We start from the raw sequence: 23586 nt of genomic DNA on the forward strand, positions 1-23586 counted from the left end.
TGCCTGTCTGTGTTGCTTACCTCTGGATTCTTGCATCTTATTAGGGAAATCTTCAGGCAGGCTAATATCTTACGGGATAATGAATTTAAAAAGAGGAAAATTATTTTGCAGCCACACGAGCTGTGAGAAGCATGCATTATTATTTCATACTCCAGAGTATTTTATCTAAAGCTTATGAAGAGTCACAGCTGCCAATCCAGTCATCAGTGTCAGAACATGTAGCTATCAACTACACCCAGGTTAGAGAGTGAGAGTGAGAGAAGCAAGAGGCGCCACGGGCCCTGTGTCTCAAGCCGCTCCCAACATCTCCTTGGAATGGAGAGGCGGTTCACACAAGGTGACAGGGATGGCCCTCGAGCTGCTTGGCACAGGCCAGACTCCACTTAACGAGTGATCAAAATCACACTCAGCATGGAGAAATTCACTCTGACCCTGGATGCTTGCCCCCTGGCATATCCTCACTTACATTTTTACTCAATTACTATTTCTAAGAACAGAGATCAAAAAAAAAAAAAAAAAAAAAAAAAATTGCAGCGCCCCACTGCTCCACAGTCTTGCATGGAACGTTTGAAAGGGGTGCTCAGAGTTTTCCTACACGCATGTAAGCTGGGTGGGATGGAACCGCCTCCCCGCTCTATGGGAATCTATGTAGAACTTGCATCCTTTCTCCCCTTCCACGCCCTCAGAAACACTCCTGATTTTCCCAGATTCACAGAGAAGCAGAGTGGGTTTCCAGTGTTTTCTAACCAAAGGAAGAGGGAAGCTTGCAGCAATTAAATGACCAAAAATAACCCCAAGTGAAGAGTGTTTGAGAAGAAAAACCACCTCAAAAACCAGGGTAAGCCTGCAACTTGTTTATTATGGATGAAAAGGAAATCAATCCAAAGTAGTAGGTAAGAAAGTTACAAAATTAATGGGACATGAATCCAAAGGGAAAACTAAAAGAAGGGGGAAAATGTCTGGGGTCTCTGTGGTATTGTGGAAAGCATCCAGCCCAGACCTGAATTCAGATTTTGGCTCTGCCACTCACCAGCTCTGTGACCAGGAACAAGGTATTTAGCTCCTCAAGCCACAATTCCTAGAAAATGGGGACCATCACCCTCACCCTACTCAACGATGGAGGATTGGGGTGGCATGTTTTAAATGCCAGGGACATAGGGGAATTCAGCAAATGTCTTCCTTCTCTCACTCCCTTCTCTTTTCCTTTAGACAGAGAAAAATCAGACGTTTAACTCCTCGGCTTAAATAGTGAAACAAAATAAAAATTTAGATCTTGAAAACAAGTATAATCTGTCACACAAAGGGAGCTTTCAACGCATGGATTAAATCTTTCACTCTTTTTATTCACATGGCAGCTTCTAGCCACTCAGAGGCTTTCTGTACTCAAATAAATGTCTACTGTTAATAGGACCATTTTTTTTGTTTTTGTTTTTGTTTTTTGAGGAAACCCCAGGTTAGGCCACTGTAAATAAACTATACCAATTCCCAAGAAGCAAGGTTAGGCACAATAATTTTGCACAGTAAGATATCAGTCTTCTACTATGGCAATAAAAACATTTCCTTTGTTCCTATCTGGGACCTTCGTCCACATTTAGAATCAACATAACCCAAACCTTCTCAGAGCCTTAAAACTGCTGAGTGAACCAAAGCCAGGCTTTTTCCCGTTCCACTCTTCCTAAGCATGGTTTGTGCACAACTCGGGCCATGAATTCCTTGAGCATCAGGAGCACCCAAGTCCTATTCATTGCTGTGGTCTCACTGCCCAGCATACAGAAGGCACTCAATAAATGCTGCCTGAAATGATTAATGTTCTAAAGTAAACAGGGTGGAGAACTCTGGCTTTGGTCTCAGTCTAACACATGGTGCTGGCTCTGCAGAGATGCCCTTGGTATCAGGGTCAGGTCTCAGTGGTTGAGCAAGTGGCAACCTCCCAGGTTCAGTCAGCTGAGGGCCTGATTCATTTTCCCATACAACACAGAAAAGTCAAAATGAAGGTCAAAAATAATGACATCAGCATAACTCTCCCACAGGCCTCCCTCCAGAACCTCAGAGGAGAGAAAATTTCCTTCTTCCACTTCAGGTCAATTCAAGAAACATTAATTGAGCAACTGCTCTGTGCCAAGAATAAGAATATAGAAACAAATATGACACTGTCTGTGCCCACTGTATCTATCTCCACTGGCTGAAAAAAATGGGACCCTTGACATCAGGTCATGTTGTTCAATCCTTAAGAGAGTAGCCTCCATGGGCCAGGAGATTAAAATTTAAAATCACTGCGTAACTCCTGGAACACATCTCTCGTATATCCACAACCCATTCTTTCACATTCTGTAATCAAGCCATCAAATTACTTCAAGCTATTCATGAGTTTCCTCATTTAAACTCTGACTAGAAAGCTTAGGGCACTTTTGTGAGTGCTCAGCTACAAGGCTGCATTTCAGAATTCTAGTTTGCCTCTAAGTTCCCCACAGGAGACAGATACTAAAAGATGAACTTGATAGCACTACGGCAAATGAGGTATAAAGCAGACAAGTATACTCACCAAGGTACCCACAGAGCACCTGGGACTGTCTGGAGCACAAGCTGCCCACTGAGCCAGAGGGTGTTGTAACAACTGAGCAGACAGCTAGGAGTTTTAAAAAGCACAGTCATTAGCTATTTTACTAAATAGATGCCTTGTATAGAGCTACACAAAGATTCAAAGTAGAAGCGGGGCTCACTGAATTTTCTTATCATTCCCCCAGTAATATAAGCTCCCTGTTACACAGGACCATGGACTAAAATAAGGGTCAGAGGATCAGACTCCAGCGATTCACAGAGGATATCTGGATTCTAGCCCCAGATCTTCTGGCATCCCTTAACCGGCAGTCAGGCTCCTGAGCTCACTTTTCCCTTTGACTCATATGCTCTAGTGTCAGAATAGCAATGTACAATTTATGCCCTGAAACGGCAGAATAAATACCTTGACTTATATGAAAGGCCAAGATGGAACAGGAAAGGCCTTGACCTCCTTTGACAAAAGACAGCTGATCTAGTAAGAATAAAACTTTTTTTTTTTTTCACTTTGGCTGGCCTGGACGTCAGTTTTCTTAAAAACACCTGTTACCGTTTCTAACCCACATATAAAAACTCCTTCTCAAACACAAATGTACATTGGTTTGAGGCTTCTTAAGTGCAGTTTAAAAGCTAGAGATACTTGAACTGGATTAAACATAGCTCCCATGATAGTTATTACATATTGAAATTTTGAACTTTGCTTTCTTTAAAGTAACAGCAACCCAGAGCTTGTAGATTGCGCATCATATTCTTAAAAAAAGAAAATACACCAAGAATACTCAAATTTTGGAGAAAATGTTCCTAAAAGTTCAAAGGCTTCCCAATCTATGGTAAAGTCAATAAATACAGGATTTTTGCATGAGAAGACCTGGACTGAAATCCCTTCTCTGTCACTGATTAGCTTTGGATCTTTGGACAAGCCCCTGTATTCTACCCAAGCCTCTGTTCCTGTAAGAGATGTGGTAGACAGTAATGCTACTCCTAAGGATTTTTACAAAATTGAAATACTCAAAAGTGAATGACAAACAAAAGGTGCTCAAGGAATACAATAATATCTGTCATCTAACTTACTTGATAAAGGAATCTCTAGGCCTGGCATGAATATAATTCTCTCCTAGCTCCTTCCATAGATATAGAATTCACGCACCTTCTATTCGTATAGGGCATGTCTGCTAGAAGTCACACTGGCACTATTCAGATCTGACTTGAAAACATCTTTTGGCAAAATACAAAGGCCTTCTTGACTTGTCTTTCAATATTTGTTGTTTTTTTTTTTTTTTTTTTTTTGGCCAAATTCGTGTCTTTTATCATATGCTTTTAAAAAATGATAATGAAGGCTTTTCCCTGCCCCCAAAACTTACCTTCTCCAACCTTCCCTAACAACAGTCAGCCCTCTACCCAGATCCCAGAGATACGTTTTCCCAAGCGTATGTCTTACCCCTGCCAAGTGAGACCTCTCTTTCATTGAGATATGGAGCCCCAAGACATGGAGCCCTGAGATATGGAGACCTGCTTAGCCGCCTGCGTGGCCTGGGAGCCCAACCCTCAGGCTGATGCAAGCACACGCGGCTCTCACACTGCCACCATATGCTGCTTACAGCTGACATCTGCTCACATCTGTTCCCACCAATAAGCAGCCGTGTTGTTTATTTTTAGAGCCTTCTCCAGAGTCTTACAGGAGGCAAATTCCCTCAAATAACCAGTCAGCAAAGACAGGAAGCCACGGTGGATATAAATTGTTTGTCACAAGATTTGTCAAGTCAAACAAAGTTTTCTCATTCACATCAGACCTTTATAAATCGACGCTGAAAGTCATGTTAAATAAAAATCTCAAAGAGAAAGGTTGAATACAGAGTAAGTTGTTTGGCTCGCGATAGTTTTTTTCCAACTAGGAAGATTTTCTTGGGGGGATTTAACTCCTTTTCCTGGGAAACAGCACCTTCTTCAGGCCAGTGTAGGCTGTGGTGCAAAAGAGGGACAATTCTATTAACTGAAGTCAGACCTCCAAAATTTTCCAAGGTCACCTAGGTCATGTGAAGTCTATGTGGGAACAAGGCAAGGTAACTACTGTCAATAGCAATTTCTAGCAAGCACCCCTCAAGTATGCACCTTTGGTTTACTTCCTCGCAATGAGTAAGATGCAGTCTTAAAATCCTTTCTTTTCTTTCTTTTTTTTCTTCCTTTTTTTTAAAAACAGGGCTGACGGATAGTGAGCACTGTTGACCCAGTGCTTCAGAAGTTAAGATCATGCACTGGATGGCGATATAAGTGATGCTGACAATGTTTATTAAGGCCAAAGAAAGCAATATTTGATTTTTAAACAATCCATTTTCAATTATCTATATGATTGGCATGGTAGTGTGGTGTCTATACACTTCTTTAGATCAGTGAGGCTTTGGGTACATGTGAAAATGCTTTGTAAAATGTGAAACACAATGAAAACTGAGACATTAATAGTCTTAAAGAAATAACACTTTTCAGAAGTACTTGGGCACACACTAATTGACAGTGGGGCACTATAACTCATATAAAACATAGATTGAAGCAGTATTGGATTCAAAATTTGGCATGAGTGATTTACAAAAATAATTAAACAACTAAGAAGTTAACATAAGTTGTTGTAGTTCATTTTTGCCTATTATGACACAACTAACAAATAAAGCAACAAAAAAAAAACCCAAAAAGCGTGTTTCTAGAGTTAGCCTCTGAACTACTTGCCTGAGAATCACCTGGTTTCTTGTTAAGCAGCAGATTTCTGGAGGTTCCCTTAAAACTACTGAATAATGACCAGAATGGGGGTGAGACTCAAGAGTTTAGAATCTGCATTTACAATAAACACAGCAGGTGATTCTTCTGCATGCTAAAATTTGAGAACCATCGGTGTAGGTCTTTGTGACTTATAGGTTAGGAAGGCCTTTTACAAAACCTCATCTGAGTTCATAAAAACCCAACCAGGGGGATTCAGGAAAAAGTATCCCCTTATAAGGGCTGTTTGCTCTGAGTAAGTACTGGTTTTGTGCAATTTGGAAGTGTCTATAAGATAGAGATAAAACCATTCTTGCTTTGGTGATACCTTATGCAGAATTAAATATTACTAAAAAAAGTTCAACTAAATTCCATGTCAAATCAGTCCCTATCCTCATCCCTCCTGCTCCCCCCAACCATCTCGCACAACCATCTAATGCATCTCTCTCATGTTTATACCAGTTCTATAGTGGGTACTATCATTTCCTCCCAATACCAAACTACAAGTTGCTATTCAGAGAATTCCCAGTAAATACTACTAAGAAAAGGCAAACTGTTGACCCCAAATGTGTAATGATTCAGAGTCAGTTTGGCTCAAGAACCTCTTTCTAAAACCTGAGTACTATTGCCAAAGAATTAATGAAATTATCCATGACTCTATACCTAAGGTTTTATTATTGATATTTTCTGACAGCGGAATTCTTCAGAAATATATCTCTCTCCAAGACAAACTAGCAGCGTTTGCTTCATTCTAGAAGGAGAAAAGTACAAGTTTAATAGGTGAAACAGTGACAGTGCAAGACTCAGTCCATAGATCTGACCAGCAACTTCAGTCACACACTTAACCACATAACTGCAAGCTTAATACGATGAAGAAGAACAAATGCATGACAGAACTACGATTCAAAGCCACATGCTTTTTAAAAATGCCTCGAGATGGCTCACATATAAAGAGGGCTGAACAGATCCAGGCAATCTGGGGTGGTAGAATTGAACAAACTTGTCCAAAGATGGGAACTGCTGCATCAAAACCTGCAGTGATGGCTGAAATGAGTTTTGATTCTGCTTGGCCACTGCCAGGGAGAAGTCAGGAATTCTGGAGCTTTTATACTTCTGTCTTCTTCTCCTTAATTTCCAGAGCCCAAAAGGGATGATCTTGAATATGGAAACACTGACCCACAGAAAGCCCTGACAGGCCTCCAAGTAGCCAGTCCCTTCACCAAATCGTACCGCTTCTGCAAGAAAATGCCTTCAGTCTCATTTTTCTTTTTTTATCCTTTTAAATTAGAATCAGAGTAAGTTGCTCATCTTTTTGAGGACTTGGAGAACCAGCAGCTTAATTACAAGAGTTCATTATAAAGCAAGTAAAAACAACCTGAGTGGTATGGTCTTCAGGATGTTAAAGCAGGAGTGAAAATGAGATTAAGTCATTGGATAGGAAAATAAATGACTGTATAAGAATGAAAGCCCCAAATGGAAGGAATGGTAAGGCACTGCTACATCCCTGAAAAACTTGGTCTAAGAAGCACTGAAAGTACCAATACAGAAATTAACCCCTAACTTTAAAGACTATATTTCCTAGAACAGTCCCATTTATCCTTCAGGAACAATGAATATTTTAATGCACTTAGAATGTACTAAAAATACACAGTATTTTCTTTTAGATAGTGCTCTCTCACGGCACTGCAAAGACAAGTGGCTCTGTGGTCATTTTAGTGCCTTTCTCAAAACCAAACTTTGCATTCTTGTTCACAAGATGAAGTAACAAAAAAGGATTCTTACAACAGCCTAAAGTTATGAATGAATAGTGATTTGTGAACTAGCTTGTCAAGACAGATGTGGTATTTGTCAGTGTGGTGTGGGTTAGATATGGAAAGCCAAATGAACAGAGCCAAGGTCTAAGTCACAACATTTCTCTTTTCCTTTCATAAGACCAGAATGATGCTCCAGTATTTCCTGAAACAAACAACTCCAAAAAAAAAGCTGTCTTATTCTCAAATAGCTGCTCTGTGACCTTTCTTTCAGAAACATGCATGTCTCCTCTTCAGGAATAAGCTGCTTCATTATTACCAAAATACAGGCAGCTAGGAAGGCCAGAGGGATCAGTGAAACCCTCCCTGTGAGCGCACAGATGTGTAACATGCTAGTGCGAGTGCAAACGGCCACCTGTGGAGGGTTGGAAATGCAATCAAACTACTTTCAGAAGATTTGGGCTTCGTAGCATTCCAAAGGCATTTTCCATTTGCCTTAGGTTCCCCAAGTCGATGTGGTTAAAGGAACGTCTATGCCACATGTTTCTGAGTTATCTGGGTCAACAAATTCAAGTGCTCATCTGTGAGAATAAAGGGGTGGCCCAGGCCCCAGAGAATAGCTTTCTCAGCATCATGAGACTGTCCCTCATAATAGGCACTAAATCCAGTGAGCTCAGATGTCCTCTTGGATAGGAACCAGTGTTTTCTAACATCAAAGAAGTGTTTTTACTAGGTTGCACCAGGAAAGCCAGGATGCTAAGTTACTTAGGAAATACTTCACACTGTAAACAACTACTCAAGCTCTAAGTGTGGCTTCTCCCTTTAGAAATCACATCCCAACTTTCCATTTCTCCTCCTATAGCCCTTTGCAGAGACTCCAGACCACCTTCGTCTCATCCGTCTTCATCTCTGATTTCCACTCCCAATGCCATTCTACTGCTAAAGCCTTTTTTTAAAAATTAACCATCCTACAGCTGAGAGACTGCTGTGATCAGGGCTTGGTTATGGAGGTGAAATGAGGGCTGCCCAAGTCTAACCACGACTGCCATACCTGGCTCAGCCTTGATTCCGAATGGCCTGAATTCTTTCCCAACAGAGATGATCACTAGGTGAGGAGATGAGAAAAAGGACTTGCAGGGAGTTGTTGAACTAGACCTGGAAGCACCCACTGCATGTCTGCCCTTGGGGAACAATAAAAGGTGGGAGAGGAGAACCACCCCTCTCTGATGGATGCACTTCAACCTTTTGTAAGAGGGCAAGAAGAGCCATGCTCTCCATTTCCTGGTCTTTATTCCTTAGTTTGATTCCATACTTTAAGATCCAAAAAGATAAAATGGCAGGTGCTTTGTGACTGATATGCAAATTCAGAGAGATCAGTCAAAAAGCCTTAAACATTTTTTTCCTAAAAATTTCCATAGCTATTGAAATAAGTAGTAAAATCTCGAGATGTCAGAAAAATTAAAATTGGAAATTAGTGTACTGAGCATACCTAGCAAAATGTTTTGGCTGGGAGGAGGTGAGTGAACCTCCTACTTTTGGTTCCACAGGTGTTTATCACCAGTTGGTGACTCCTAACATGTACTAAGTAGAAAAGTTTTCTGAAGGCAGATATCATGTCTCCACTTGATTCTATTTTCCACGATACTGGTACAGCATTCTGTTCTATATACACACATACAACTATTCTTTTATTCTGCTAACAGGTATGTAATGTCATTAATTCTGAATATTTTCCACATTTTAATATCTCTAAAACCCAGATTCTCCCTTATCCTCAATGCCACATTATATTTAATTGGCAGTGATATCTCTTTTGTAGAGGTACATAAAATAATGGTGCTTTAAAATTAATGGTGTCTAAGATCTGAATAACAGCCACAGTGTGATGAATACCTACCAAGTGCTAGAAGCAGCTACACTGAATGCTCCTTCATACACATTATCTTTAATTCCTTATAACCTTAGCAAGCAGGTATTTTCTTCATCTTGACAAGTGAAGAAACTGAGGCCTAGTTAAATGAAAGGCCCTCCATCTGGCCATGGTGCCAACAATGGCAGAGCCAAGATCTGAATTCAACTGGAAGCAACTTAAATGTCATCAAGGCAATATTGATAATTTGCCCTGAGGGAGCCAATTTGCTAACGAAAACAGGACCACTTTTTAATGATTGTCAAAGACCTAGGATGTCTTTTGATGCTTTTGCTTCCCTTTCAGCCTCTGAGATGACTTTGGTGCAATTCCCTTTTATCTATTTCCTTCCTTTACTTATATGGGTCTGTCTGGCTCCAAAGCCCATGCTCACTGTATGACACCACCCTGCCTGCCCAAATAAATTGTGTGAAAGACACAATGAATCCCCTATCAATCAAATTTATCAAAGTTTCTGTGAAGAAAATGGTTGTAAGAAAGGGAAGCGACTAATCACAATTTTTGTATCAAATAAGTGCAAAGATAAAAGCTGAAACTGTTAGCAGCAAGAAAAAAGACCCAAGTCTTCAGAGATCTATTTCCTTTTCTAGGGAAAGAATTCCAAGCTTATGAATGCAGTTCTTAGTAGGACAGGAGAGCCAGCACTCTTTTGTGGATGCACTATATCATTTTGCAAGAGGGCAAGAAAAGTCATGTTCTCAACTTCCTATTTTCCACATTAGAGCCTATACTATTTGTGGGGACTGAAAGCCTTGCATTCAGTAAGTCACCACTGATAGAAAGAACTGCATCAATTTCCTGTGTCAAAGGGAAAATACTAGTACCTCCCTCAGAGGGTTGCTGTGAAGATTAAGTAAGATTAAGCACACATAAAAGAAAATATTTAAAACTGTGATTGGCACACATAGTAAGTGCCCAATAAAGGCTAGTGATCATCATCATTACCACCACCAACATCATCGCTTTCACTATTCTCATTACTATCTGTGAAATTGGAAACAGGAAATGTGTACTTATGAAAAATCTTATGCTCCCTTTAGCGAAGTGACGTGGTCCATCAGGCACATTTCCCTGATAACAAAGGTGAGTAGATTTCATCTCTCCACATATCCTGGCTCTGATGCCTTGAACTCACAGATCCTTCTTCTGACAGCTTAATCATATTTGCTAAAGGGAACTGTTGCTTCACTTATTAAACATTTATTGAGTAAATAAAATGTGCTAGGTTTTCTAAGAATATACATAAGTCAGACTCCATTTCTGTTTTGAGGAAGTTTACAAACCTGTGAAGAAGACAGCCTAGAACACAACTGGATTTTACCAACTGTAAAAGAAAACAGGCTGTGATTGAAATAAAAACCAATCTTGTGACAGTGCAGAGGAAGGACCCATTAAATATGACTAAGAAAATCAAGTTAGGTTTTTTGAAGAGGTAACTTCTGAACAGGCCTAGAAGGATGTTTAACAGTTTTAAAAGATGGATCTCCAGGTGGAACAAATGCATAAACAAAGGCCCAGAGGCATGAAAATAAATGGCACATTTGGGTAAATGCAGAGAGGACAGTGTGACTGGAGTGTGGCACACATACAGAGATTCAGTGAAGGGGCCAGGCCCTGGAAGAGCTCAGATATTATCTAGGAAATCTGCACTCTTTCCTAAGAAGCTAGCCATGTAGGCCCTTCTCATCTGAGGGCTAGATGGTGCCCAGACATGGTGGACTACCAGCCCTGCCACTCTCTGTTCCAGTCACACTTAGATGGCAGAGGCCACCTAAGGAACAATATGAGTAAGGGACATGCATCTATGGAATGGAACTTACAAAGAAAAGAATGAGGTGGAGGACCTAAGACACCCCGGGCTAGTTGGAGTGGTTTCCAGGGCACCCCTGGACCATGCTGTCTCCCACAAACTCAGCAGAGTGTCAAATGTGGACACAGTGTGTAAGCGTTTAACAGCCACACATGCAGATATTCCATAATAGAGAAGAAAAAGAAGACATGTGGGGAAGAGGACAAGGGGGAGTCTTACGCAGAATCAACCCCACCAAGCCAACCCAGGAAACAGGGAGGTGGTGACTGTGCAGGGCAGTTAAACACCTTCTTCTGGATATCAGAGATTAGAGAAAAAATGAAACAAGCAACCACCACCATGACCAGCTTGTGGTCACAGGCAAGATGGAAAATTTCTTCTGAACAAATGACTGAAACAAACTTTTTAGTCTAAATAAACCCATCAAAGGATCTCTAGCATGTTATTAAATTTAAAATAAAATACCTGGAGAACATTGAATTCCTAGGTTAAAAACAGTGTTTGTTGTTAAAAAATTTTAAAAACCAAAAGCACACCATATGGTTTCAAAATGACAAGGGAAACATTTGTTTATCTCCACCAGATCTTCATTTTATCAAGCTGTTCAGAAAGAGCGAACTTGCAAAAGGGTGACGTGGAATACACCCTTGAGGAGAAAGGTTGCAGAAGTAGAGCAAGCACATCTGGCGAATCCAAATCCTCTCTCCAGGATCCCATCAGTGCCGGAAATGCTACATCAAGATAGCCAAAAAGGGCTATTTTCATAGCTCTTCCAAAAAGGACCCTGCCTGCTGATCCCCTTACACAATGTATAAAGGAGAGTGGGAGTGGCCGAGGAGGAGGGAGGGGCTGACCACAGGTCCACATCCGCGTGGACCCCCTCTCATCTCCAGGAGCCAGGCACCTCCACGTGACTCCTCCACTGTATTTTCCCCAATCTTCTAAAAATGCCGCCCTAAGTGTGTTGCAATCTCTGGGCGAAGGCCTAGGCGTCAGTGATCTCCTGGGTTCTAACCCAGATTTGATGCGGGGTCAACAGTGAGTCATTAGCCCTTTTTTTTCACATCTCCGTTTTCTCTAGGAAAAATGATCTGTCGTTCTCTAGTGTCTTTATATGAAAGATGCTGCTACTAGGTTACATCAGCATCTTTTCACCAGGGAGAAGTCATAAATAAAAACCTGCAGGTCTCTGAGGAGGCCACAGGGGTCGCTGTAGAGACACGGAGGGCTCCCCGCTCCCTCGGCCAGGTCACGTGGTCAGCACCCGCCTCTCTGGCCGCAGCGGTCAGGTGTCCTCAGGAAAAGCAGGCTGGGCTCACCTGGCAATAAAGACTGCCCAAGTGCTTCTGTGATAAGCAGCATATTTCTTTGAGGACTGTTTCTAGTATTTGAAAAATAAAAAAAAAAGAGAGAGGAAATTCCGAAGGAAGAGAGTGTGACCTAACTTAAGGGTAGCCACAATCAGGCACTAGAATTAGTACCAGCAATGATGCAATAAAAATGGAGGAATTAAAGATTGGTCTGTTGTGTATTAATAACTCAGTCATTCCAGAAGTATATGGGGATCAAGTCCGTATGTTTGAGCTCTCTCCCTTTCTCACATAAGCCACACACACAGAGAATCTTAAAAGAAAAAAAAAAAAATCCCCAAACTTAAAGCAAAAATGTCACTAGGCCCCGCAATTGTTCATATTTTCCTTTATTGGGCAATTGGCTAACAGACCAGCAATTTATATTTAGAAAGACGTATTCATGAATAGAATATTGTCACATTTCCCTAAACCATAGTGTTAGTGATATTCCTCCTACATTCCACACCGTCACTTGGAAAATTACAGAGGAAATGGAAAAAAGAGTTACTGAGTATTGTGTTTAACATTTATGTGAAAAAATTACAAAGGAAACCTCATTGTGATTTTTCAGGCTGTAGTTTATCTAATTCAGCATGATAGAATAAACCAACATGGTTATTTACTTTCTTCCATCATCTAGTTTGGAGATTCTACTCTTTATTAACATGAGCTGCTTATTTTCCTTGCAGTGAACATCCCAGATAATTACTCACTTCTTTTTTCCCTGTTCTGACTAACATCACACTGCTGCTGACGGAAGCTAAATATGGGTCAACAAGATTACTTAGGCTAAATGAATGGGCAATGTTGATGACTCGCATTTAATGCTTCAGATCACAATAGTAAAGTATCTACCATCCAAAATGGTGTAATTCAACTCCCCATTTACTTAAGATAACGATTTCTGATTATCCTCCTATTCAGTGCTCTTATTTTCATGTCCTTTTGATAATAAAGATATTTTATTTTTATGTTATTATCCTTAAAATGGAACTGTTAGCAGAATTCAGTAACCCAAAATAAATGCCAGGAACAACGTGGGCATTCCTGATACTTGGGGCCAGATGACTCTGTTGGGTGGGGCTGTCCTGTGCTCTGGAGGATGGTGAGCAGTGTCCCTGGCCTCTACCCACTAGACGCCTGTAGCACCCTCCACCCCCAGCCATGACAACCAAAAATGTCTCCAGACAATGTCAAAGGTCCCCAGGGGGGCAAAACCACCCCCGATTAGAACCATGGTATATGCTTGATTTGTTCCAATGAAAAAGAGAGAGGAAAGAAAGAAAACGAAAGTTTTTCTCTTCTTCTTTTTGATTGTCCAAGCTCCTATGTATTTTAATTGTAAATTTTTTGTATTGTATTTAATGCAATTACTCTTTCTAAATTTCCAGAGTGCAGCGCCTTTTGAATAGATGTGACATGCACTTCAAATGGATTGCCAAAAGGACTACAGCTTCCTTAATTCCCATCAGGAAAACTATCGGTAAACCCTAGCATAACTCCACTTTGAGCCTTAAACTAACAGCATGTGAAAAGATCAATATGAATAAATTCAAACTAATCAGACCCCTTCTTCAAATGTTGACACAGTATTATTTATATCCCATAAATACCTTCTTGACTAAAATTCATCCCAGGAGACTGGCACCTGGCCAGTTCTATTCATATTTACTGTATTTATATAGCATGCTTGGCCAAGGATAATATTTAAGACAAAATATGCCTTAGGGCATATGCAATATCTCTTATATTTTTACTTTTAAATCTCTACATTGCTAAAAATATTTAGTCTGAATTATATAAAATGCCCTACAAAGGGCTATCAGCAATCTGCAATAATATATAGCTCATTCAATATAATTGGAGCATATTTGTAATACTTGAGCTGCAGTCACTCCCTGAACACTAATAACTTGTTGGTAAAATATGAACCAGTGATCTTTCCCATGCTTTCATCTCTGGGGCTTATGACCCTCGGTGGGTTCACTGCAAGAAATGGCAAGCACACTCCCTCTCCCTCCCCACAGCCACTTCAGTGACGGCAGAGTTAAAAGTTAGTACTTAGACAGTAAAGTCCTAAAGAGGGAAATTTGGTATATAAGCCAGTGCTGTACTTTCAATTTGCCCTTTAAAACTATGGTGGAGTGATTCCTTTTCTTCCTTTTTTTTTTTGGAAGGATTCACTATATTCCAATATAACTAGAAAGTGCTGGAAAATCAGTTAACCTACTTTCTATAAAATTATCCACAACCCTTGCACAGTAGTATCAAATCTGCTATTAATATGGCTCAGTGCTCTTAACCTCCCAATGCACATTTTAAGAAGCCTGTAGTCTTTGTATCAAAACTGACAGCATTTATTTTTTTTTTTTTTTTTGAGTTTTAAATTTATTTGGGGATGGGATGGAAAGGAGAATCCACACACTGATCTTAGATGCCATATTCAGAATCCTAATAATAATCTGAGAATTTGGGGATGACCACAACCCTGGGTTGGGTCATCTCAGTTCTGTGGACTGAAGGGGGCTAGAGACAATGCCTTTTTGGGTTTTGGGTAACTCATTCTCTCCACACCTATAAAATGATGAAGTCAGACCTCCTCTCTGTGTTATAAAAGTGCCAGCAGTTCATTAGGGCCGATAAACATTGAAGGAATAAGGCATTCTGTTTCCAGGTAACACACTTGTCTGTCTGCCCAAATACCAGTAGAAGTGATGCACGTGCTGGAGAAAGCAAAGTGACTCAACACCTTGCTCTGTCTTAGTTTTGAACTAATTATAATGAACTTTCTTTCCTTTCCTAATATCTCCTTGGCTCCACCCTAGGTAGAAAGCCTACTTCCCAAGGGGAATAACCAGGGTGGAGTGTATTTATCACTGCTGTTAATGGATGGTCCTTAATTACAATAAGAAAATCATCCTGTTTGCCAGGATCTCCTGCATGTGCTCTGTTATTGAACAACAAGAGGAGAAGCTGCAGCAAAAGAAAGGTAGCCAGGAAGACCAGGGTTTAGACACATCAGCTGACATTCTAAGACCATCAGGTACAAGACATGACAAGTCACATAGCTATAACTTGTCAAACTAAAAATAAATATTAAGAATGAAAAGCACCACCCTGCAATTAGAACCTCTAGGATAAAATTACCAAGATGGCTGTATTATCTATTTGGTGCAAGACACAGAGACTTTGCAAAGGAAGCCAACAAGTATATAGGGCATGGAAAGAGGAGGAGATAAATGGACAACCAATGAAAAGTGTAGGGCTTGGGCTTTGCAAGAAGCAAATATTGAAGTTTTTTTTTTTCTTTCCCTTCCCCTTCTTCCTGGTATTTAACCCTCTCAGGTATCACCCGATGCTTTGCTTTCTGTTTTTTTTAGAAAGACTCTGAAATAATTCTATGCTAACTGTTCTCTTCCCTTCCCTTCAAAGAACTCTACAATAAATCATTTCACTCCCATTGCTACTGTCTGCCAGCTGGTTTTGAGGACACTGCCCTCCGAGAAGTCAGTATTCTACTCTGAGATTAGGAATGCACTGCAGTAACTGCAGGAAGCCAGTTAGAGGGTAGGGAGCACAGGGTTCAAGACTGAAAAAGATAAACGATAACCCCCTGAGAAAAATGATCTGCTAAACTGTAAACAAAACAGTACCATGAAAGGCGAACTTAATAAGGCAGGTTTGGGTGAATTCTGGAAAAAAAAAAAAAAAACTTAAGTAAAACCCTTCTAAACACAGGCAGAAACCAAGTTGTGCTTTCTACAACTCAGGTGAACTCAAAAGGGGACTTGGATACAAGATACTGCCTTTGGGGAATATCAAAACACCTACCGACGACAAATATATTATCAAGGATTGAGGTTTTTTTCCTAGGGCTCTCCAATAGGGGTTTTCTCTTGGTGATGCTAACATTTTTAGGGCGAGTTGGAGACAATATAGGAGGCTGGGGTAACTAGCTGATAGGTCGGTACGGAAAGGGGGCGCCTTTGGGAGAGGCTAGTTTTGAGCCACTTTTCTTTTAACCCTTCGTGCACCAGTTTAGCGGGCTTCACGCCTGTCTGAGAAAGCAAACAAACCCACCAAGATTTCCCAGTTTAACTCTGCCCTAAGGAGCGCCTCTAGTTTAACAGAACAGGGCTGACTCTTCGCTAGTGGCCAAGTAAAGATTTCAGAGACGAGAAACAGATAGAGAGAGAAAAGCCTTATAAAGAACTGAGGCGTTGTGGGAGAGGGAAGATGGATAAAATAAAGTGGTAAGTTAGTTTTAAAACCTAACTTTCTCAAGCACGCAACTAGAAAAGAGGTCGGTGGGACGAAGAACGTGAGAAGGGGGAAAGAGCGAGCAGGGACCCAGGGAGGAAAGGGAGATCCCAAGGAGTTGCTGCAGTTTTGAGAGCTGTGGGTAGCGCCAAACCTCAGGGAAACAGAAGCGAAAAACAGCACTTACTTTCGGAAGGGAAGAAGGGCGGCATGTCTATTTTGTAAACCTCCTTGGCGTAGTACTCCTCGTCGCTCCTCTCGCGCTCGCAAGCGGCCGCCCTCCGGCTCGCCTTCTCCTGGAGCAAGTCCCTGGTGCTGTTGTAGATTGAAATCACCTCCGGGGGGACTTCCTCAGGTTCAGGGTAGTCTTCTGGGGGACTGGTGAGCTTCAGCTTGCTCAGGATCTGCCCGCGGATCGCCTCGATCCTCTTGCGCATGAACTGGTCCATATCGAGCGTGCTGCAGGTAGACAGACTGAGCGCGACCGTGACCAGAGGCAGGATCAGAAAAGCGCTCAGCACACAGTAGTGCATTTTTTTTTTTAAAGAGGAAAAATTTAAAAAAAAAAAAAAAAAAAAAAGCCGAAAAGAACCAACAATTCTTAAAATATAGACGGTCAGGTAGAGTTTTTTTTTTTTTTTTTAATGCGAAACTTGTGCAAACGATCGAGAGTCAATGCCCAGTTTTTTTAAAAAAAAAAATGTATCTTGCTTGAATTCCTTTAAAAAGAAAATGTAAGTAGTTCCAAAGGTGAAAATATTAATACGGTATAGTCAGGGGGAAATCTGACTTTGGGGAGTAAGAAAAAGTTTTCTTGGAGCGACGAGATGGGGCGAAAAAAGAGATCAGTGACCATTAAGCAAAATAAATTTAAGAGGAGGAAACGGAGTTCAGTGTGTCAGTCTTGGGTGCGGAGTGGCGGATCTGAACTCTGCTCCTCCGGCCAAAAGGGAAGAGATGAAAAGGTCCGGGGGTTGGCAGCTGGCGAACTGAAGACAGGGGCGCAGCGAGCGCTGTAACCGGGGCTGCCGAGGCTGCCCAGGGCTGTAATTGATATATTTAAAGAAGAAGCGGTTCGGCCCTGCCTTCCACTGCGTCGCTGAGAGCAGGAGCAGCAGCTCCAGAACGGAGGAGCGCACACGTGTGTGTTTGTGTGTGTGTGTGTGTGTGTGTGTGTGTGTATGTGTGTTCGCGAGCGCGCGCGTATGCGCGCGCTGGGAGCGAGCCCGGCGCGCCGCGGGGAGGCGGGTGCGCTTCGCACGGTGCTCGGAACTCGGTCGGGTGCTGCGGGGGCCGTAGAGGCAGCAAAGGCGGCGAGGATCTTGCTCCCGGAGCCCCGCGCTGTGGCCTGCTCCCCGGCCGGCACGCACCGACCAGAGTGGTGACTCCTCGTTGCTGCCGCCGCCGCTTGCGAACTCGTCCAGCCTCCAGCTCCCTCCTTCTGCTCCTCCTCCTCCTCCTCTCGCTCCAAACGCCAACCCAGCAACAGACAACCAGCCGCCGCCGCCGCTGCCGTTGCTTTCACTCACTGCGAACCGCAAATGGCAACTCGAGGGACGCACTGGCTGGGGACTTTTATTCCTAAAGGGATTGCGTAGGGGCTCCCTTGGACACCCGCCCTTTCCCAACCTCTCCTGATCTCTCTCACTTGGACCCTCTAGTTTAGGGGAGGTAGACACTTGCCACACTGGAATAGATCCTCCCTTTCTCCTCCTTTCTGCAGCCAGACAGCCCCTTGGTTTGTTCTCGAATAGCTCCCTAGACCCCTAGACCGTTATAGTGTGTTTTCCATCTCTCTCTCTCTCTCTCTCTCTCTCTCTCTCTCTCTCTCTCTCTCTCTCTCGTCAGGAGCTTCTGGAGCTCCGCTCTGAGAGAACCTTCTGCTGCCAGCAGATAACATCACGATCTTACTGGGGAGGAGAGATTTATAAGTTCTCTCTGAACCACGTGTTTGCCTTCAAAACAATGACGTGCTGGGATTACAGTCAGAAGTCCTCTCGTTTACTTAGACCACGAACTCTCCCCCGAACCGTTGAGGGGGTGTGGAAATGAGGACGGCGGTGGGGAAGAGAGGGAGGAGGTGGAGTGTGCGCCCTGGCAACAGTGATTTACGGTATTTACTTTATATAGTCATTTTGGATGGGTCTGTTGAAGGACAAGCTATCAAGCCTCCCGTTTTTACTTAGAGTGGCTCATTCACGGCATTCCAAATTGAATCGCTTGCTCTAGAATGGAAGTCCTCGCTCCTGCATAAATACACACACACACACACACACACTCCATATGGTCATCTCTTAGCATCATAGCATTTTAGTCTACTCAAAGCCAGGCTAACCCTAAAGACATGCCATCTAACTGAAGATTCACATCCCACCTTTTTAATCGAAACATTTTCTGAGAGCCCATAATATATTAATTCTTCTATTCTAGTGCTTATCTTACTACAGTTTGCTGCTTATAACCTAGTTTTCCATTTATCAAGTGATGGAAACAGGAGCTCCACCTTTTTCACCTAGAGAATAAGCTATATTTATTTATTTTACTATTTGAATGAATGGTCATTTTCTTGATTTGCTGCCAACACCTTTTGATAGGGCTTTCTGTTCAGTTCATCCTAAGTTAGACATTATCAACCATACTTTTATGCTTTTCATAGTATACATCCAGGAAACTGGAATTTTAAATGTTTGATGTCTATTGTACATTACACAGAACTTTACTTTTTCTATTTCAGCCTAGTCCAAATTAGGTGAATACAGGAATCATTCTTGCAACTGTTATTTACCACCACCCCCCAATTTTTTTTTTTTTTTTTTGCCTTTAGTTACTCAAAGTCAACATTTTCATTTCAGCATGACTCTGTGGCCATACTGACTAGATAGATGATTTAAATGGGAAACTATTGAGTATTCCCCCAAACTCGAGGCCTCTATATTATTCCCTGTTCCTTTTATTACAGAAATATCGCAAGGAACTTTCTATAACTTGAATCTATACTTTAGATGTGTACGGGGCATGTATCATGAGTAAATAGAGGGCTGATTCAATAGGAATAATAACAGGAGCTATCACACATCACACTTAGTGCCAGATAATTCTAAATGATTATAAATATAATTATTCTTTGGGATATTGCAAATGTATAATTATTTAATCCTCACAACAACCCTATGGAGTAAGTACAATTATTATCCCTATTTTGCAGATAAGGAGATGGAAGTATAGAGAGGATAAGTACCTTTTTCATGACAATAGTGAGTTAAGTGGTACAGCTGGGTTTTGCAGTCAGGCACCCTTGTCTTTTTACCCACTATGTACTTCCAAGAAATATTGGTCCCAGAATAAATTCTGACAAATAAGGATTCTGTGATCAAATATGTTTGGGAGACACAATTCCCATTACCATATTAAAGGCTCTGAGAATCTTGCAGAAAATAAAACTGTTTCACTCTTTTAACTCAGCGTTTTCTGGACTTTCTTGAACATTATTTTTTGGCTATGAACACATTGGAAAACTCTGAAATAAAGGAATGGTCGCAACCTGCTTGTGAATTATTTTGAAAATCATGTATAAATCAGCATCAGCAGATATTTTTCCTTGAGGACAGTCTCAAATTGAACCAACTAGAAAGGAGTTAAGACAACCAGCTACCATCTTCCAAACGAAAGCAAAATATGAATAACTCTTGTGGGGCTGGTAGTTCTATCAAGTTAAGTCACTCCTTTGGGTTCAGTTAGAGCATTTTAGTGTGGATGCTGCTTTGGAATATGACTGGTTACCTCAGTTAGCTATCACCATATTCTGCTCAAGTTGTAGGTTCAGCCTCCCCTCAAGCCAGTGAAGATCTCTCACTGAAGTGTTTATAGACCACATGCTTCATGGTATAGACACAGATACATCTTAGGTTAAGTGGATTCAGGTGCGAGTGTGGATACAGCAACAAAAGCCCATCTGTATCACTTCTAGGAAAACAATCCAAGCTATAAATTCTTGGGCCAGCCGCCTCCAACATAACCACATAATCATTTTTGTTCATAATACTTAGTTTGCTGAACACTTATTGCTTACTTTACAATCCCTTAGACCTGAGGCCCCTAACCTATTCCTGAGTGGCTACTTTTAATTTCCCAGTCCCAGGAGAATAGAACAGGGGCACGGTTGGTGAAGTCTTCTCGTGTGTGTAATTTAGTAACTTGAGTGTATCAGAGGGGCAGGAATCCCTTTCCACCTCTCTCCAGAACCAGTGTCAGTTGCAGCAATTGTTTGAAGATGTAACAGGTAAAACTGTAAGAGCTGCCCTCCAGTGACCATAAGTGAATCTTTCTTCTAGTAAATAACTCTTTTTGGAGGCTTTTCACTTCCATATCCTAGAAGCACTTGCTAAATTTATTAAGATCTTATGATGTCCTTAGAACTCTGTACAATCCTAACAGTACAATGGCACTTAACCCATATAGAGCATCTTAATTACTTCAAGGAGGCAAGTAGAGCACAGCGGCAATCACGCAGACTGAAGATTTCCTGTCATTTTCTGGATTTGCAATCCTGGTCAAGTTACTTGGGCACTTTGTGTTAGTCTTTCTGTGAAATGGGGCTAATAACAAACAGTAACAACACCACAAGATTGTGGTGAGGATTAAATTATATTATGTACAGAGTGCACTCAAAATTTGGCACTTAGTGGGCACTCATAAATGTTAGCTACCATCACCTTATCCTATCACTTCATTTTCGTCAGAGAATTTATAATAGAATACGTCTATCTGACTTCCACTCTTTCTCAGATATAAATAGAATGAAAGAGCCAGGGAAGAAGCCAATAAGAAAATTTGCTTCATGGTTATACCTCCTAGCAGTTTCTTTGGATATATACTCATGAAATTATTTTAAACATTATGGTATTTTGCTCTCAGTGATTGTAGGAGGAAAGAGCAAGAAAACACACATTTGGTGACTCTAAAATGACTATCAAAGTTCATTTAAGCATTCAGGATTAAGGTCTCTTGTTATTTAACATCCTATAACAGAATTCTTTGGTATTCTAGATCAGAGAGGTAGACGGTACAGCTGTTTCAACCACTAGCTCTTCTGTGCTCATTAATGGGTCTATTCACTTAAGTAATCTGGAATTCCTACAAGAGGCTAAACAAATGTTTGATATCGAAACAACTACTCATCCTTGTCCTGGAGTGTTTCCCCTATGGCTCACAGGCGAGATCTTATGATCTCATAGGACTTTCCTAACTCTGATGAAAGAGTAACTTCATTCATAACAATTCTGAAGCTTTCCACAAAAATTTCAAGCATTAAAAACCAGCAGGTGGGGAAAAGAAATAAATGGAGTTACTAAAAGTGATGAGATTTTACTCCAAATGGTGGCACTTGATAAATGCCAAATAACCCTTTAATGTGAAAATACACTAAAACCCTTTAAATTTTTGGTTTTCATTTTATCTTTTGATTCCACAATTCTAATGTTTGGTCTGCATCAATTTTTGTCTCATGTTCTTTATGCATTTTCTATAGATTAAACAGTTTATGATCTTAGGAGAATGAAATGGAAAGGTTAGAGATTTCCTTTTGGAAAGTAATCAGATTATTATTTCCATTTTGTATTTATAGGTTAATCTAAGGAAGAGGAGATAAGGAAGAAAGAGGGAACAGAGAGCAGAGAGGAAACTGGGAGGAGAAGGTCAGAGTGATCTGAGGTGATAAAAGATAAAGAAGTAAACTCAAAAGATAGGGACAAGAAAAAGCAGAGCATATTAGTAGGTTGTGAGACTTTAAAGAGATAAACTCATCACACTTGAAAAATACATTCTCTCACTTATCTCACTTTGGAATTATGGTTAGCTGATTGATTACTCCTTATGGCTTTTGGGCCACTCATAGCTCTACATTTTCTGCTCTCTGTGAGGGTTACACAAGGAAAATCTTTCTTTGTGATGCAGTCCCTCAGGAGTCTGGGCTATGTCATCACCAAGAGCTACTGAAATCAGTGCCACCTCTGGTTTCTTGCCCTGGTGAAATTCATCTGCTAAAATAACATTTAGTGACTAATATAAATAAATGAACACATGGAGACAGTTGGGATACAGCATTACAATATGGATATGAGCTCAATAAAATGCTAATGTTTGACAGAAAGAAGCCAGCAGCAGAATTTCCCTTAAGTTTTCAGAGCAGTTTGACACCTGCCCTTACAAAATCTCTACCCCTACTTCACATATACCACCGATTAACTGCCCAAAACAAGAAGCTGGAATTAGGCTGCCAAGGAGAAAGTAAGAGAGAAGTATTTCAGCAAAGTAAAAATAAAAATAAAGGATAAGGAGGAAAGAGAAGGCACGTAAGAGAAAAACATGATTATGTTCTCATAATTAAAATGAATATGACCCTATGAAATATTTTTCTATTTTAATATTTAGTTTTTAAATACATTTATCTGTCATCATCTCAGTGGGTTTCAAAGGTTGTGGAAAGTTACAAATGTGTAAATTTCCATTAGTTAAATTACCAACCTATATTTCGAACAGTCTTGCCTTTCTGTTGTCTCAATTAGCCTACAATTAAAAAATAAAAGCAAAACAAAAACCAATGTGCAACAGTATTTGCATGTAAAAAAGAAAACCTTATTGTAGTTTTTTATGTTAGAAGGAAAAATTTTAAAAAGCAAAACTAGGTAGATGGCTATAATTTATAAAACTGGAGACTTCTAACCACAAACTTTCACTGATGCTTATTTCAAGTCTTAGTAGTATAAAGATAATTACGATGACCATATAATTTATTACACAAACCCAAGCATTTCCGAGGATAAAGTGGATGCCATTCATAAGTACATTAGGACAACAGGTGTAAACCCAGGATGGTCCCAGAAAATATATAGCCACCCTATTCAAAACAAAGCCATTTTAAAATCTGAACATGTACCAAAACATCAGACTTTCAACTTTTTTGTCACAATGGGGTGTTTTGCATATTTCCAAGCCTTTTTCCCCCATTGCCTATGCTGTAGATTCTAATAATCACTTGTTGGAGTTATACTTTGAAAATGCTTATTTGTATAATTGTAGTACTGATGAAAAGTTTGCACTACCACAAAAATGAAGCCCCTAAGAAGTGCTTTTGGTCAAGACTCTTTTGAACTTCATTATAGTCAATCTACCACATGAAAAGGA

At 40.8% G+C, this 23586-nt stretch overlaps 1 protein-coding gene across 3 annotated transcripts in view; it reads right to left on the reverse strand.

Moving 5' to 3' along the window:
• The window catches only part of TGFB2 (transforming growth factor beta 2), an 88695-nt gene extending 71742 nt beyond the window's left edge, over window positions 1–16953 (reverse strand). For 2 of the 3 annotated variants that reach the window (XM_037823687.1, XM_037823691.1), the window contains exons 1-2: window positions 16592–16953; window positions 2543–2626 (exon numbers count right to left, since the gene is read on the reverse strand). In XM_037823687.1, coding sequence (XP_037679615.1) covers window positions 2543–2626; window positions 16592–16937 — 430 coding nt within the window. In that variant the 5' untranslated portion in view covers window positions 16938–16953. The remainder of the gene's footprint in view (window positions 1–2542; window positions 2627–16591) is intronic. The other variant, XM_037823690.1, reaches the window with a different exon arrangement.
• Window positions 16954–23586: the final 6633 nt, after the last annotated feature.

Source organism: Choloepus didactylus, chromosome 2 (assembly GCF_015220235.1).
Source record: "Choloepus didactylus isolate mChoDid1 chromosome 2, mChoDid1.pri, whole genome shotgun sequence".
In the NCBI taxonomy this organism is placed as follows: Eukaryota; Metazoa; Chordata; class Mammalia; order Pilosa; family Megalonychidae; genus Choloepus; species Choloepus didactylus.